The sequence below is a fragment of the Diabrotica virgifera genome, chromosome 8 (assembly GCF_917563875.1).
Source record: "Diabrotica virgifera virgifera chromosome 8, PGI_DIABVI_V3a".
Lineage (NCBI taxonomy): Eukaryota > Metazoa > Arthropoda > Insecta > Coleoptera > Chrysomelidae > Diabrotica > Diabrotica virgifera.
Window position 1 is genome coordinate 74,067,385 of NC_065450.1, and position 17,426 is coordinate 74,084,810.

Genomic DNA, 17,426 nt, shown 5'->3' on the forward strand with positions numbered 1-17,426 from the left:
ATCGGAGTACAAATAATAAAGTTATAAATTGGCAAACTTAATCAAACATTTTTAGTGGCAGAATTTTGTGCCGGTGAGTGTACATAGTAAGATGGGGGTTTCTGTGCAAAACTCGATAATATCTATTCGCTTACCTGCAACTTCGGCTTGTTGAGTCTCTAACACAAACTGAGCAAGTCCACTGCTGTCAGCAATAGCATCAGGAGGACTATTTATACTAGGAATACCCTCCTTCAAATTAACTAAGTTATAGAAATAGAGAACTCCAGTGTGGCTCAGTAGCAGCAAATAAGGGCATGGTGGTTTGAGACCTTCGCCCCAAGGCAACGGTTTCGTGTTGCTTATATCTAAAGCCATTCCCACAGGAAGCGTTTCTTGTTTATCGGAGCCTAAAGGTAATTCCGCACGAGCAAAATCTGGTACATTCCACTGTGTCCAGATTTCGGAAACTAATCCTAGTAAACCGAGTTCCATACTATTCGAGGAGGCTATCATTAAAAGATTCCTAAAAAATTATAAAAAATTATACTACTGAATAGAGTATTGAATAATCTTTAAAATGAGCTAGCACACAACCCCGATTCTCATTTAAAAAATCATCAATTACGTCATCACGCCCAGATGGATGACGTCACTAGTACATATGATATACATATATGCCAAAAAATCATAATTTAAAAATAAAAAATAACTTGTTTCGGGATTTTTTCTTAAAGTTGCCGATTGAATTTATTCAATTTGGCTTTGCCACCATGTATATTTACTTACCAATGCTGGAGTAAAATTAGATAAAATTGAGAAATTCTAGTGGATCCGCTATAACAAACGTCATCATAATTCGTGTAATTGGTTTCTCCAGTCTTTGGAGCATCTACCACAATCAGCTTAGCATCTTCTGGAAACTGATACACTCCAATAAATTGAAAATTCGAAACCCAACATAGAGATATTAGCGAAGGAGCAGTTTCAAAAGGGGGCGCCTCAATTTTGCGAACAGCTTTTAGATCTGGCTTGTATTGAACAATGGTGCCAGTTATAGAACCTACGGCAATCTGCTTTCCTTTGGGGCTCCAACTGAAACTCACGCTGCCTGCAGCTGCTGGTAGTTCGTTAATTTCTACAGAACTGCCTGTAAATAGAAGTTTATTTTTAATCACATTAATATATAGGATAGTAAGAATAGCACGAGATAAGTCACCAAATGGACAAAGAAGTATTGGTAGACCAAGAAAAAGATGGTGCGATAATTTAAACAATTTAGGAGGCTAATGTTGAAGAAGAAACAGGCTTTAAAGCCTACATACAAGAAAGAAGAAGAAAAAGAAGGCATTAATATATTTATTTTTTAACAAAATTACATTGTCAGGTTACATTATCAGAACATATGTGAAATCACATCTTCTATGAATGCAGCCAGGTGCATGAATGACATATTTTCTCATAAAGTTACAGATCTTACTAAGGCCTTTGATCGGGTGCATCACGGTTTGTTACAGCAAAAGTTATGTTCATTAGGAATCAACGGCAGTGTTCTTAACTGGCTTGTTTTTCTCATCGCTGTTATAGGGGGGAATTAAGAGGTACTACATCTGATGAATATCTAGCTCTATCTGGTGTGCCACAGGGTTCCCACCTGGGACCTTTACTCTTTATCTTATTTATAATAGACCAGTAAGGATCTGCGAAAAAACGTCTATTTTTAGATGTGAGAGGTGGCATTCGGATTTTTGCAGATAAAGTTAGGTGACACCTTCAGTAATAATAATTGACTTATGCTCCTTCTCAAATATGCCCGGAACATTAATAAAAAATTAAAATATTTAAAAATTTCGAAAAACATCGATTTTTTTCTGCTTTCTTTGCTTATAACTTTAAAACGATTCGTTTTGGAACAAAGTTGTAGAGAAATAAAATAAAGATAATTGAATTTTGTATGATATACGATTGGTAAAAAATGTCTTAAGGTATTACCTTTTCTGCAATATAGCAATAAATACAAAATAAGGGGGCAAAATACGTCTGTTATTCAATATTTTTTAACCACTTTGGTGGTACTTAGAACCTTAGTAATTCGCTTAGGAAATTCTTTGTAACATACTTAAATCGTGTACCAAATTTCATTAAAATCAACCTAATAAATTTTGCATAATAAAGCGATCTAAATGTTTTTAAAAAAGTTCAAATTTTTTAAAATCTTTCTGAACAAAAAGTAGACCATTTAGAAGTTGGCTAATTTTTTTACATATAAAGAGGTGCTCTACCTATCTAATACACTTTACATAATTAAAATCGGATTATTTAAGGGGCCCCAGCAATGTTTTAAATTTGGCATAAAACCGGTATAATTTGACTTAAACCTTCAAATGCTGTCAGCAGAATTGCTATTTTATTTTTTAATCAAACGTTATTCGCGTCCAAAAATTGCAATTTCTCGATTTTTTGAAAGTTCCACCGCGTTTATCTCGAAAACTATGCATCCTACGAAAAAACTTGTAAGAACATTTTTTGCTTAGAATTACCCAAGAAATACAAAAAAATGTTTTATTTTGCGAAAAATCGATGTTATGTAATTCCTCAAGTTCTTTGTTTATAACAATCCTATCGACATCCGGATCAACTGTTACCCAAAAAATTCGTGTTCTACGGGTCAAAATACATAAAAAAACTTGGGTAAGTCCATCTAAATAAAGGAGCCCGTAGCACCCCCTCCTGGCCACAGCACTAATTTGTTTATAAGCCAAAAAGTTGTTTATAACTTTAAAACATTGCTGAGGCTGCTTAAATTAATCCGATTTCCAATAATCCGTGGAGTACTTCTTTATATGTAAACAAATTGACAAATCTTTGTATGTCCTAGTTTTTGTTGTGCAAGATTTTAAAAAATTTTAATTTTTTAAAAAAGTTTAGATTGCAAAATTATTATGCAAAATCTAGTAAGTCAATTTTAATGAAATTTGGTGTACGGTTTTAGCACATTACAAAAATTTTCTAAGCGAATTAGGAAGGTTCCAAGTGTAACCTAAGTGATGGAAAATCATTGAATAAGGACAGGCTTGTTTTGCCCCCTTATTTTATATTTACTGCTATTTTGAAGCAAGGGTGATAAATTAAGACATTTTTAACTAATCGCGTCTGATAGAAAATTTAATTATCTTTATTTTATTCCTATACGACTTTGTTCTAAAATGAATAGTTTTTAAGTTATAAGCAAAAAAAGTAGAAAAAAAAAACGAAATTTTTTGAAATTTTTAAATATTATTTTTTTTATTAATGTTCCGGGCATATTTGAGAAGGAGCATAAATCAATTATTATTAACGAAGTTATCACCTAACTTTATCCGCAAAAATCTGACTGCCACCTCTCACATCCACCTAAAAACAGATCCTTACTGGTCTATAAATAATGTAGTACAATGTATTAAAGACTGTAAAATACTAATTTATGATGAAGATATTAAATTGTTTCGAATAATTGAGAAGACATCTGACTGTGTACGATTGCAGGATGCATTAACATGTTTGCAGGACTATAGTATGGTATAACTAGACCCAAACCTAGACATCCAAAGTGAAAGTTATCCTCCAACACATAAATAAATAAACACCAAATTGTTCTATATGGTCCACATAATGTTCAGAAAAAGTCACACCATTTTGAGCGTCGGGTTGGGTGGGGGAGAGGGGGGGAGAAATCGGTAAATTCGTAGTTTTTTACGATTTTCGTAAATATTTCTAAAACTATGCGGTTTAGCATGAATAACCTATACAAAAATGTTCTAGATTAAATTTGAAATAAAAAAGGTCCTATGCATAATCCTACTAAAATGAACGGTTCAAAAGTTACGGAGGTAGTATAGTATAATGAGTCTAGTACACTTCCTGACATAAACCGTATCCCAGTGATTTGCACAGATTCAACTTCAAAGAGAATGATCTGTGTCAAGGTTGACAAGTCGGAACACCAGTGCATGTACGGTCCAAAAAAGGCCTAACCCAGACATCCAAAGTAAAAGTTTTCCTTCAACATTAAATTGTTCTATATGGTCCACATATTGTTCAGTAACAAGTTACAGTATTTTAAGCGTCCGGTTGGGGGGGGGGGGGAGATGGGGGAAAAGTCGGTAAATTAGTAGTTTTTTTACGTTTTTCAATATTTCTAAAACTATGCTTTAGCAAAAACAATGTTCTTTACAAAAATTTTCTACATGAAATTTTTTTTTTTTTTATTATCTCCCTTTATTGACAATCAGATATAAAACAAACATCTATAAGTCAATTTGTTGGTCTTACATTAAATTAAATTATTGTAAATGTGGTGACGTGGAGAGGTAAACATCCAGCGATGTTTCCTCAGTTACCTCTTAGGTCGGAGGGCCAGCTTCTTCTTAGTCTTCTATTGTGGACAGGTTGCAGTAGTGGATGAAGTAGTGGATTAGGATGGTCTTCTAGTTTGTTGTGGTGTTTTCTGTTGTTTTCTCGGATGACTTCGGTTACATATGGAATTTTTAGATCTGTGTGTAGAGTTTGGTTTGATACATACCATGGTGCATTAACTATTGCTCGAAGTATCTTGGATTGCGCTCTCTGGATAATCACAGTATTGGATTTGCTAGCACAGCCCCACAGTTCAATGCCATAAGTCCAGATTGGCTTTATCACTGCTTTATATATTAGCAATTTGTTTTCTATTGAAAGATGGGAATTTCTTCCAATGAGCCAGTAAAGTTCTTTGGTTTTTAGGTCAAGTTGCATTCTTTTCTTTGTTATATGGTGTTTCCAGTTGAGTTTATTGTCAAAGTGTAGCCCTAGATATTTGACTTGATTACTTTGTGGTATTTTTATTTGATTGATGGTTACTGGTGGGCAGGTTCCAGTCCGGAGAGTAAATGTTATATGGGATGATTTTGTTTCGTTTACCTTAAACTTCCACTTCTTCAGCCATATTTCAAGTGAGTTTAGATGCTCTTGGAGATTTTGTGTTGCTGCAATAGGATCGTCATGCTTGGCAAAAATAGCAGTGTCGTCTGCAAATGTCCCGATGGTTGTTTTATCATTTGTAGGCAAGTCATATGTATATAGTATGTACAATAATGGTCCTAGTATGCTCCCTTGAGGTACGCCAGAGTGAATAGGCTTGTATTCCGAGACTTCTTCATTAACTTTTACTTTAAACTGCCGTTCGTGTAGGTAGGCTCTCAGTAGGTTGTAGTAACTTGCTGGAAGAATTCTTTTTATTTTGCATAACAAGCCTGGATGCCAGACTTTGTCAAAAGCCTGACTGATGTCTATAAAGGCTGCTGTGCAGTACTGCTGATTTTCAAGTGACTGGTTAATGGCGTTGACTATGCGATGGCATTGTTGTATCGTTGAATGGCTTTGTCGAAATCCGAACTGATGATCTGGGATCCAATTTTGTGGATTTATTTCTGCATTTATTCTGTTTAGGATAAGTCTTTCAAGCAACTTGGAGATTGTTGGTAATAAGCTGATAGGCCTATATGATGAGACATCTAGAGGGTTTTTGCCAGGCTTTGGTATCATAATTATTTGTCCAATTTTGAGTGCTTTGGGCCAGTAGTCACATCTAAGTATTGCATTGAATATGTGCAGTAGTTTAACTATGCCCTTTTTGGGTATTTCTTTTAACATTTTTGCGGTTATCAGATCTTCGCCTGGTGCCTTCTTTGGGTTTAGGGTGGCAATTACGTCTCTAATTTCTTTTGGAGTAAATAGTTTTATTCGGTCCTGTATCTGTAGTGGTTCTTCTAATATTTGGTTCGCTTCTGGTACTTGGTCGTCATTTAGTGGAGTAAAAACTTCTGCTAAATACTCGGCAAATAGGTCAGCCTTTTCTTTATCACTTTTTGCCCATGGTCCTGGTGGTGTTGAATTTTTACGTATTGGAGGTAATGCTGTTATTGGCTTTCTCTTACTTTTTATGGGCTTCCATATAGAGTTGTCTTGTCTTGAAAGATTGGTGATATAATTCGTAAATGACTCATTTTTGACTTCTTGCAGCTTTGATTTTAATTTGTTGCTGATGCGATTGTATCTTGTTCTGCTGTCTGGTGTGTGTGTTCGTTGCCATGCAGATCTGGCCTTTCTTTTTTCAGCTACCAGTTTTTTTATTTCTAAAGGTATATTACTTATGTTTCTGTTGGGACTACTTTGTGGGGTAGCTGATTTAGCTGCATACTGTAGTATGTTTATAAATTTGTTATAGTCCTCTTCTATTTCTTCCGGTTTTTTCAGCCTCGTTGTTATTTCGATAGTATCGTGAATTATTTGTCGGTAAGTGTCCCAGTTTGTTTTATTGTTGTGCAGGTGGAGTTTTGGTTTTTTAGTGATAACTGTTGTACTTACCGTTGCTATTATTGGGCTATGGTCAGTATTTAGGTCATAGCTTGGTGTTATATCTGTATAAGTTATACCGATACCGTTTGTTATGAAGAAGTCCAATAAATCTGGTTTTTTGTTGGGATCGGTCGGCCAGTATGTTGGTGTTCCCGTTGAGATAAATGAGTAATTCTTATTTTGTATAACATGTGCCAGTTCTCTGCCTTTTGTTGTTATAAGTCGTGACCCCCACAAGGTATGCTTGCTGTTGTAATCTCCCCCAGCAATGAATTTTGGTCCTAAAGTTTGGAAAAATTCTTCATAGTGTTCTCGTTTTAGATTATGGCGAGGAGGGCAGTACACAGCTGTTACGTTGACATTATATGGAAGTGCTTCAACGCTTACTGTCGTTGCTTGTATGTGTTCTTCTTTGTACTTCAGTAGTTCATGATGTTTAATATTTTCTTTGATGAGTATTGCTGTACCTCCGTGGGCTGTGCCGTCAGGATGCTCAGTATGATATAGTTTATATTTAGGTATGTTAAAATAAGTTCTGTTTGTGAAGTGTGTTTCACTAATTAAAAATATGTCAATTTTATTTATGTCTAGAAATATTTTCACTTCTTCTGTATGGCTTGGAAGGCCGTTGGCATTCCATTGGGCTATTCGAAGAAACTTAGCCATTTATTTCATTTTGTTCATAAGCATGGTAAGCATGTTGAGGACCATGCTATTTTGTTGGATTAGTTGGTTGAATAGATTCTTGAATTCTTCCAAAAACTTGTTTAACACAGTGGTTGTATCTTCTGTTTGGTTGCGTTTAGTTACTTCAGCATAGCTCATGCCCTGGGGCAGTGGATTGGATAGTTGTTGTGTGTTTCTTGTGTATATATCATTTGTGTAGATTGCTGATGGGTTTTGATGCTCTCCATTGTTTTTATTGCTTCCTTTGGTAAGTTTCTTATAGTGATCACATCCCTTGTAATTGGCTGGGTGGCCTCCATTGCATAACGCACATATGGCTGGCGTCTCCTTTGACTTTTTGCACGTGGTGGTATTGTGTGAGCCTCCGCATTTTACACAGACGTACGGTTTATTACAATATGATTTGGAATGTCCATATTGTTGGCATCTCATGCACTGTATTATACTGTTTTTTTGAGTTCGTGGAGGTTCTATGTGTACTACTCTGTTCTGTAGGCCTGTTATATTATAGACATCTTTGTTGTTTTGCGCGGGTTCTAAATCTACAAAGAAGAGATTAAGTGGTTCTTTGGTTTTTTGTTGTTTTACATTAACTATGTTTCTCACTTTGTGCCCTAACTGAGATAGCTCACTTTTTATGTCATCAGTATTGGTTGAGTGATGTAAGTATCTGATCACGATTCTGTAGGCTCGTTCTTCTTTTAGTTGGTACGTGTGATGGTATATATTTTTTTCCTTGAACTCCTTAACCAATTTTCGGTATATTTCTGGTGTTTCACAATTTATTTTGACAACGTTGTTTATTAAACTTTTTGTCTGGTATTCTTCTTTTTTGGCTATTTCCTCTAATTGCTTTGTCATCTCTTTGAAATCCTGTACCCCGTGTACAAATATTGGTGGAGGTTTTGGTATTTTGTTGGTTTCGACGTTTCCAATATTTTCTTCTGTTTCTTTCGACAGCGGTTGGAATCGGTTACCTGTTTCAATTTCGCTTGGATTTGGTTTGTTGTTATGTATTTTCTTTCTTTTATTGCTTCCCATGACTTGCCAAGCGTTTTTACTGTTTGTCTGATTTTCTTCTTAATCTTCACTGGTTGATGTCATATAGTGAGTTTCTCAGTCTTCGATATTTGCACTATTTTTACTTGATGTCGGCATTTGCTGCTGAACTGGTTGAGAGCTGAACTGGTTGGTATTTACTGTCTGTATAGGAGTTGTATGATACTGTTGTTGCATAGTTGGCATATTCATGTTCATTGCATTTTCTGGTTGCTTCATCATTGTTGGCTGCCACTGTAGTTGGTTATTGGTTGCTTGTGGTATTTGTAAATTTATTGGATCACTCTGTATGTTTTGTTGTTGATAAACTGGTTGTCCATTTCTGAACCCAATAAGATTCCCCGAAGGGAACATATTGTTTTGTTTTTCTCACTTATTGCTAATGGGTTTTTTTTTTTATTGTTGTTGATAAGATAATTAGAATTCTTAATCACCGGTTTTTCGGAGCGCTTTAACGATGTTTACACCTCGATGGCCCAGCGACGACTTTACATGAAATTTAAAACAAGAAAGGTCGTATACATAATTAATCAACGGTTCCAAGTTACGGAGGGTAAAAAGTGGAGGTTTTCTATACTTTTTATATTCTTTGGGCAATTTATAGAAATTTTCTTTAACAGGAATGTCTTTTGTAAATAAAATTTGCTATTTCAGTGGCCGATTAAATGTTAGTGATAAGCCCTTGAAGAAACGTCAACCTCACCACCCAAAATCATCATCAATTGCCCAGATATTATAAAAAGTATCGAAAACCTCCACTTTTCACCCTCCGTAACTCTGGAACCGTTGATTTTATAAGCAAATTTGTATAGGACCTTTTTTGTTTTAAATTTTATGTAGAACATTTCTGTATAAACCATTGCTTACGCTAAAGCATAGTTTTAGAAATATTGACGAAAAACGTAAAAGAACTACTAATTTACCGACTTCTCCCCCATCTCCTCCCCCAAACCGGACGCTCAAAATGGTGTAACTTTTTACTGAACAATATGTGGACCATATAGAACAATTTGGTGTTGGAGGAAAACTTTTACTCTAGATGTCTGGGTTAGGCTTTTTTTGGACCAATTATAATATACTACCTCCGTAACTTTGGAACTGTTCATTTTAGAAGGATATAGGATCTTTTTTATTGCAAATTTAATGTAGAACATTTTTGTATAGAAGGTTGTTTATGCTAAACCGCAGTTTTAGAAACATTGACGAAAAACCTAAAAAACTACGAATTTACCAATTTCTCCCCCCTCTCCACCCCAAACCCGACGCTCAAAATGGTGTGACTTTTTTCTGAACATTATGTGGACCATATAGAACAATTTGGTGTTGGAGGAAAACTTTCACTTTGGATGTCTGGGTTATGTCATTATTTGGATCAATTACATATATCATACTACATACTATTGTTCTATCACAAATTAAATTTGAGTCCCTCTAAAAATGCAATGTACTACATTGTACTACTGCAAAATTTTGCATAAAATTTAATATTAATATTGGGGAATATTAATAACTGTATAAGAAACAAAAGAGAAGAATGGAATGACCACATAAGCTCAATAACAACAAATAGAGTAGTAACAACAGTGAGAGACGGTTCCCCAAAAGGAAGACGATCAGTGGGAAGACCACAAAAATGATGGAACAACAACTTACTGGAGGCACATTGAAAAAACAGACAGTCATGTCTATATAAACAGAAGAAGAAGAACTTTGTTACATACATTATTCATCTTACCTTTTAGTTCGTAAACACCCAAGATTTTATCATTTTTACAAGCCGTAAATATCCCTGGAATTTAAAGTCCCTCTAAAAATGCAATGTACTACATTGTACTACTGCAAAATTTTGCATAAAATTTAATATTAATATTGGGGAATATTAATAACTGTATAAGAAACAAAAGAGAAGAATGGAATGACCACATAAGCTCAATAACAACAAATAGAGTAGTAACAACAGTGAGAGACGGTTCCCCAAAAGGAAGACGATCAGTGGGAAGACCACAAAAATGATGGAACAACAACTTACTGGAGGCACATTGAAAAAACAGACAGTCATGTCTATATAAACAGAAGAAGAAGAACTTTGTTACATACATTATTCATCTTACCTTTTAGTTCGTAAACACCCAAGATTTTATCATTTTTACAAGCCGTAAATATCCCTGGAATTGCAGGATTCCAACCCACTTCAGTGATGAAGGTTCCTGGTGTAGCAGACAGTCTTACCTCCTTTACAACCACTACATTTTGTTTGTAGAATGATAAAACGTCATAAAAAATAACAACAGGGCAATTGTCCCGTTGTATAACTACTGCTAATAGGGTACTGTCACAATTCACAGATACATGTTTAGCAGGAGAAGGTAACGGAATAGTTCTTCTTGGAAATTGTGAAATTTCTTTATCTTTGTGGGTGAAATTTTCAACAGTCTTAACTTGAATAACTGAAAAATATTATTCCTATTATAAATAATATTAATATGAAAAATATAACTTATGAGCGTAGGCGCAAATTTCGGACAAATGCTTTTTCAATGCATTCATTTTTTTTAATCCTGAGAAAACCGATAAGTATTTTTGAAAAATTTAAACACGAAATGGAAGATTACATTATTACCGAGGGCTGAAAGTCCCTGAATACTTCTATAATGCTTATTTTAATAAGTTACAGGGGTGAAAAAAAAAAAGAGAAAATTTAGTGTGATTCTAAAATACAAAGAAATAGCTCATTCAAAAGAAACTTTTTGTTTATTTTAAAGGACTTTCAGCCCTCGGTAATAATATAATCTTTCATTCTGCGTTTATTAGTTTTCTCAGGATTCAAAAAAAATTATTGCATTTAAAAAGCATTGGTCTGAAATTTTGCACCTACGCTCTTAATAAGTACATAAAGTTATAACAAACCATACAAACAAGTTTGACCTGAATTGAATTATTTTTAATAAATCGAAATTCCCAATTCTATAATATAATATACAAAAATATTGCATATTTTATCTTCAATCATTAGTTTTTGTTTATTTTTTATCTTTCAAATGTTACATATTTTTTAATGCTGAATATGTTATGCAGAAATCTTTTACATATATTACAATTTCTTGCAGATAAAAGAATGCTGATACATAGTCTTTATAGCAGATGATGCAATAATGTCATCAACTACCAAACATTGAATATGGGCCATTCCATGAACATACGCCTGTTTTTGATTACTTCGACAACGAATATTTTACTGTGCAACATAAGAAGTACGAAAGTAAATGGCGCTAATAATTATTTCAATAAACAACAATGTAATTTGCAATTTACTTCCTTTCTTCTTATTTTGCACAGTAAAATATTCGTTGTCAAAGTAATCCAAAACAGGCGTATGTTCGTGGAATAGGGTATAGTATGCAAATTGTGCTTTGGCAACTTACAATGATATTTTATTTCTTGGTATTAAAATGTTAGATGATGTCAGTTGTAGTGTTTTATTTTGTGATTCTGTAGTTTTAATGCTGATATGCCACATTTAAGTGAGTTAGTATGTGTTAAAATTGTTACTGTAGCTAATGAGGGTTACAGACAAGAATATATTGCGCAAAGACTGCCTATATATCAATTGAGTGTTTCTCGTATAGTAAAGCAATACAGTAGAGCGTTGATAATCCGAACCCTGGTAATCCGAACGTTCGTTAATCTGAACGCTCGAAAAAAATTATAAAATTAAAAAATATGATAGGGGACCAAATTTTTTAATTCAGGTAATATGACAATATGGACAAAATGTGACCGCGGATTTTTGTTTTTCGTTTATGCAGAAATACATACAATATATTTGTTTATTATGCAGGTGTTTTATTCCTTGTAACTAAACATATGTAAATATGTACTATGTTTATGACCTTTGTAGGTATGTATTTTGAACATATGTTCGATAATCCGAACAATTTGATAATCCAAACTACCCCTGTACCAATTAGTTCGGATTATCGACGCTCTACTGTACAATGAAACTGTAGAATACAAACAGCTACCTGGTCAAGACCGAAAAAGATTTTATAACATCAAGAGGTGAGGAAATGTAAATGTAGATGGGAAATATGTAATATTTTTGCCTGTGAGTGTAATTTACAACTAGCGGCATTTCAAGTAATGCGAACAGTGAAAATATAGTTCCTCAAATTTGTTCAGGTCTGTTTTATTTGTAAACTTCTTGTTTCCATTGAAATGGCGATTGTACGACTTTAGCATTTGTATTAAATAAACTTTTGTTAGAATGTATAAACAACACATACCCTTTAAAGATGGTGAATTTGACCCAGCAAATAATAGACCATAACGACTGGCACAAGAAATTAAACTGTTATTGTTTTGAAACGTTTCGATACTACTATTATCGAAAATCTTCAGACTGCAGTGTAATTTGAATTGAATATCCTAGAATAGAAAACATAGGGTTTTTTATAAGTCTAATAGTATTTTTATAAAACTTACATTTATATCTACAGGATCAGGACAAGTTTTCAACATCTTTCTTAGTTTTATTAGTTGGAAATATTATTTCTTATTCTATACTGGGTTTTATATTTTAATTATTACTCTCTACCATACACAATTTAAAAAAATTAATTTATGCTTCTCTCTTCACAAAACTGACAAAAATATACACATAACCACAAACAATTTGAAATATAGTTCGTTTGACATTTGACAGGTGAAGCTTTATGTCATTCATAGTTCATACAGCTTGCCAAAGTAGAGATGAGAATTTTAACTTGTTAACACTGGGAATGTCCACTTTACATCAACAATAAATTGGACAAGAAATTGACCAAGTTATTCAAGGCCAAATTTGACGTGTAAAAGCACACTTTGACATCTAAGTTTGTTCGTTATAAACTTCACGTGAAGAAATTGACGAAAAAGAAAATTGTTCTATTTTTTCATTTATTTGGCGTGAATTCAGTGTCACCAACCTGTGTCCATTTGGCGGAAGTGGAAGTAGAGCTGTAGAGCTTTTTGTTTATTATTATTTGTTGAGGTTGAGTCTTTCATGTTCATGACAACCTAAAAATTTTGATCGGAAAATGCATATAAGATAAGGGGGTGGGAAAATGGAAATTAGTGGCTTTTTTGCAGTTCTGTCTGTTAGTTTTGCTCTGGCTGGGTCTAAATTTACATCAACAATAAATTGGACAAGAAATTGACCAAGTTATTCAAGGCCAAATTTGACGTGTAAAAGCACACTTTGACATCTAAGTTTGTTCGTTATAAACTTCACGTGAAGAAATTGACGAAAAAGAAAATTGTTCTATTTTTTCATTTATTTGGCGTGAATTCAGTGTCACCAACCTGTGTCCATTTGGCGGGAAGTGGAAGTAGAGCTGTAGAGCTTTTTGTTTATTATTATTTGTTGAGGTTGAGTCTTTCATGTTCATGACAACCTAAAAATTTTGATCGGAAAATGCATATAAGATAAGGGGGTGGGAAAATGGAAATTAGTGGCTTTTTTGCAGTTCTGTCTGTTAGTTTTGCTCTGGCTGGGTCTCTTTTGTTTAAACAATTATGTAAGTATTATAAAAACGTTTTCAATTTTCTGTATTCTTTAGGAAACGAATTATTTATGCATATTATTACCTGTAAATAGTAATACCTATTTCCTATTTCTTTTGATTTTTAATTGTAAAGAATAGAAAAATTACCATTCATTTTAATTTTTTAGAATCAGCTGAAAGTGGTCTACAAAAAAACCAGGAAGGAAACGTATTATAGCCTTGTTGTGGCTATGAAAGGCAAAAGAAAGATACCTATAAAAAGTGTATTGACTAGTTGGAAGAAACTCCACATTGTCGATGCATAATAAGATATTACTTTATAAACAAATATCAAGACCTAGGAATGGAACCTGGATAATATAGTCATCAAGAAGATAGCAGGAGGTCATGAGCAACAACAACTTCATAAGTATGAGAATATTGAGGAAATCCAGCTCCTCGATATCTACTACTGGACAAACTAGAAGATTGAAGAGGACAAAGCCTTTTGAACTAGTTTGAGTGATAGGTGATAGTGAAAAGCAGAGCGTAGTGCTTGTGTGCCTGTGTATGTTAGAATAGTGCACGATCTTGTTAGATTAGATAAGAGACGCTATAGGGTAAGCTCTTCATTTTAAGGAACAGTAGTAATTTAGGTTAAATTAAAATTGCTCATTGGTCAGTTATGACCAGATTGTAATTCTCTGATGTTTGGCAAAAAGGGCTGAAGTCAGAATTGCACATCAATAATGTTTTGATGATTTCTGGACCATAAAAAAAGTGTTGCAGACTTAAACTGTATGTACCAATAAAAAGAGCCGATTTTTCTGGTCCAGAAATCATCAAAACATTATCGATGTGCAATTCTGACTTAAGCCCTTTTTCCCAAACATCAGAGAATTGCAATGTACAATTCAATACAAATGAATCATCATCGTAGTGATGATTATGGAAAAAAATATATATATATATATATAGAAATATATATATTTTGTGCAATAAAAATGTTTATATTTATCAAGGATGTATTATTTGGTATGGCCACATATACTTCTGGTATATCGTCGGTGATGTGACAATACCTCCTATCTGCTTTTTCATGAATTTTGTAGGAGACGAAAAACCATTTTTAGGGTCATCTGTTTTCACATGTAAATTTTGACATGTTTTGTAGTAAATAGATAATTGAATTTACTACAAAACATGTCAAAAAATATCATATGAAAACAGGAGGTGACTGTAAAAAAAGTTTTTAGTCTCTCTTACAAAATGGTTAACAGTTAATAGAGACAGATAATCGAGGTTCCACTGTATAGTGAAATTTGGACACCCGACACCCCATACAAATTTTATGGGGGTTTTGTTCGTTTAAACCCCCCCCCCCCCCCCAAACTTTTGTGTAAGTTACAATTGAATTATTATTGTGGTACTATTAAACACAATGTTTTTAAAACTTTTCTGCCTCTTAGTACTTTTTTGAAGTCAGTTTTTATCGTGATATTTTGAATATTTGTCAAATCCACCACATATTTGTATATGGTTAAGTACGATTGTAGAGACTAATAATATGAAAATTTATTTATGATTTACATTTTTAGGTATATTTTGAACCATTTTAAAAAGAAGCCATATCTTGATAAAAAGAGCTTTATCGAAAAAATAGAAAGAGGTAAAAAAGTTTTAAAAACACAGTGTTTAACTAATGGTACCGCAGAAATAATTTAATTGGAACGTACCCAAAAGTTTGGGGGGGTTAAAGGGAACAAAACCCCCATAAAATTTTTATGGGGTGCACAAATTTCACTATAATTTTTCTTTAAGATGTTACTGCAATAATATTGCTTCATGTCCATTTTCAATAAAAAATCTTTAATAGTTTTCGATATATTCGAAAAAATCGAATTTTCATTTTGTATCTTCAAAGGGCTGTAACTTTTTTTGTGTGCATATTTGTACTAAGGTAAGTTAGGTTCATTCAAATTATTTTTGGTCCCAGAATATGTGATTTAATTTACGACCAATCTTTTCGGGACACCCTGTATAATAAATGGGATTAGCTGGCTTAAAAATTCATAATCTACGTTCTGTAGAAAATATACAGTTTTTGGTTTCTTTTTAACTAGATCTTAATATCTAACCAAGCATTTTAAGACCTTTTTATTATTTTTTCGATGATATATTCATGTTTTTAGTTTGTTCAAAATATTCTAGATGATTGTACACTATAATAGATAGCCAACTAAATAAACACAAAAATTTTATTTTTGTTACAGCCTGTATATAAGTTTACCTATATATACAGTGCATTACGCACCACCTTAAAAATTGGGCATTTTTGATGTCTCGAATTTCCTAAACCTGTTGTCCCATCTAAGTGATTTTTTTATAATAATATAGCCTGAGGCTATAGGTTACTGCCTTATGCTTGTCATGCACGGGGAGCTATACTGTAATATATATTATATCACGTCGCTCTCTATAGTAATGAGTGAGCCTGCACATACGGAACCATTAGTTCCCTGTCTGCAGGCTCACTCATTACTATAGAGAGCGATATGATATAATATACATATATTACAGTATAGCTACCAGTGCATGACAAGCTTAAGGATGTAACCTATAGCCTAGGCTATATTATAAAAAAATCACTCAGATGAGACAACAGGTTTAGAAAATTCGAGACATCAAAAATGCCCTATTTTTAAGGTGGTGCGTTAATTTCTTGGAGAAGTGTATTGTAATTTAATGTAAATAATGTAATATCCAATAATTGTAATTTAATATAAGATGTAATATAAGTTCCTTAAAAATATATTTTTTATTTCCCACCATACATTCTCCACAGGTCTAAATATCGATGCTAGACGTCCACCGGAGGTCCTCTCAGGACGTTAGATGGACGTTCGGCAGCAAGACATTGGACCAAACTGGGACATCCTATGAAGGTCCAATTGACATTCACTGAACGTCCCCTCGGACGTTAGGTGGACGTCCATTGGACGTTTGGCAACGTGGCATTTGGACCAAAATAGGACGTCCTGTTAAGGTCCAATTTACGTCCCCTAGGACGTCCGATTAAGGTCCAATGTACGTCCCTTCGGACCTTAAGTGGACGTCCAACACATTCGGTACCGCGACATTTGGACCAAAATAGGACGTTCCTTGGACGAAAACGGACCTCCCTAAAGTCTGTGAAGGACATCCTTGTGCTATTAGGGATGTAGGTATATAGTATCTTTATTCTATTATATTCTACTCTATTTCAAACCTATTCTATATAAGTATCTACACATTACACCTATTATCATCATCATCATTCTCTTTGCCTTATCCCTATGCAGTGTCGGCTTCCCTAATTGCATTTCTCCACACAATTCTATCTTGAGTCATATCAATGTTAATCCCCTTTACCAACATGTCCTGCCTTATCGTCTTCTTTGGTCTTCCTCTCCTACTCCTTCCAGGAATCTGCACTTCAGCTATTCTTCGTATTGGGTGATTAACGTCTCGATGTTGAACATGACCAAACCATCTTAACCTATGCTCTCTCATTTTGGCATCAATTGGTGCCACACCTAGACTTCCCCTAATATACTCATATCTAATTTTATCCTTCTTTGTCACTCCACTCATCCATCTAAGCATTCTCATTTCCACCACATGCATTCGTTGTTCCGCTTTCTTTTTCACTGCCCAACATTCAGTTCCGCGCATCATAGCCGGTCTTGTGGCTGTTTTATAGAATTTTCCCTTCAGCTTCATTGGAATTTTTCTGTCACAACACACCACTCGCTTCTTTCCACT

General features: G+C 34.0%; 1 protein-coding gene across 1 annotated transcript in view; it reads right to left on the minus strand.

Annotated features, from left to right (window-relative positions):
- LOC126889782 (nuclear pore complex protein Nup214) overlaps positions 1–12,770 on the minus strand; it is a 52,947-nt gene extending 40,177 nt beyond the window's left edge. The window contains exons 1-5 of the mRNA XM_050658371.1: positions 12,583–12,770; positions 12,384–12,525; positions 10,212–10,547; positions 769–1,129; positions 135–505 (exon numbers count right to left, since the gene is read on the minus strand). Coding sequence (XP_050514328.1) covers positions 135–505; positions 769–1,129; positions 10,212–10,547; positions 12,384–12,525; positions 12,583–12,618 — 1,246 coding nt within the window. The 5' untranslated portion in view covers positions 12,619–12,770. The remainder of the gene's footprint in view (positions 1–134; positions 506–768; positions 1,130–10,211; positions 10,548–12,383; positions 12,526–12,582) is intronic.
- Between the last annotated feature and the right edge of the window lie 4,656 nt (positions 12,771–17,426).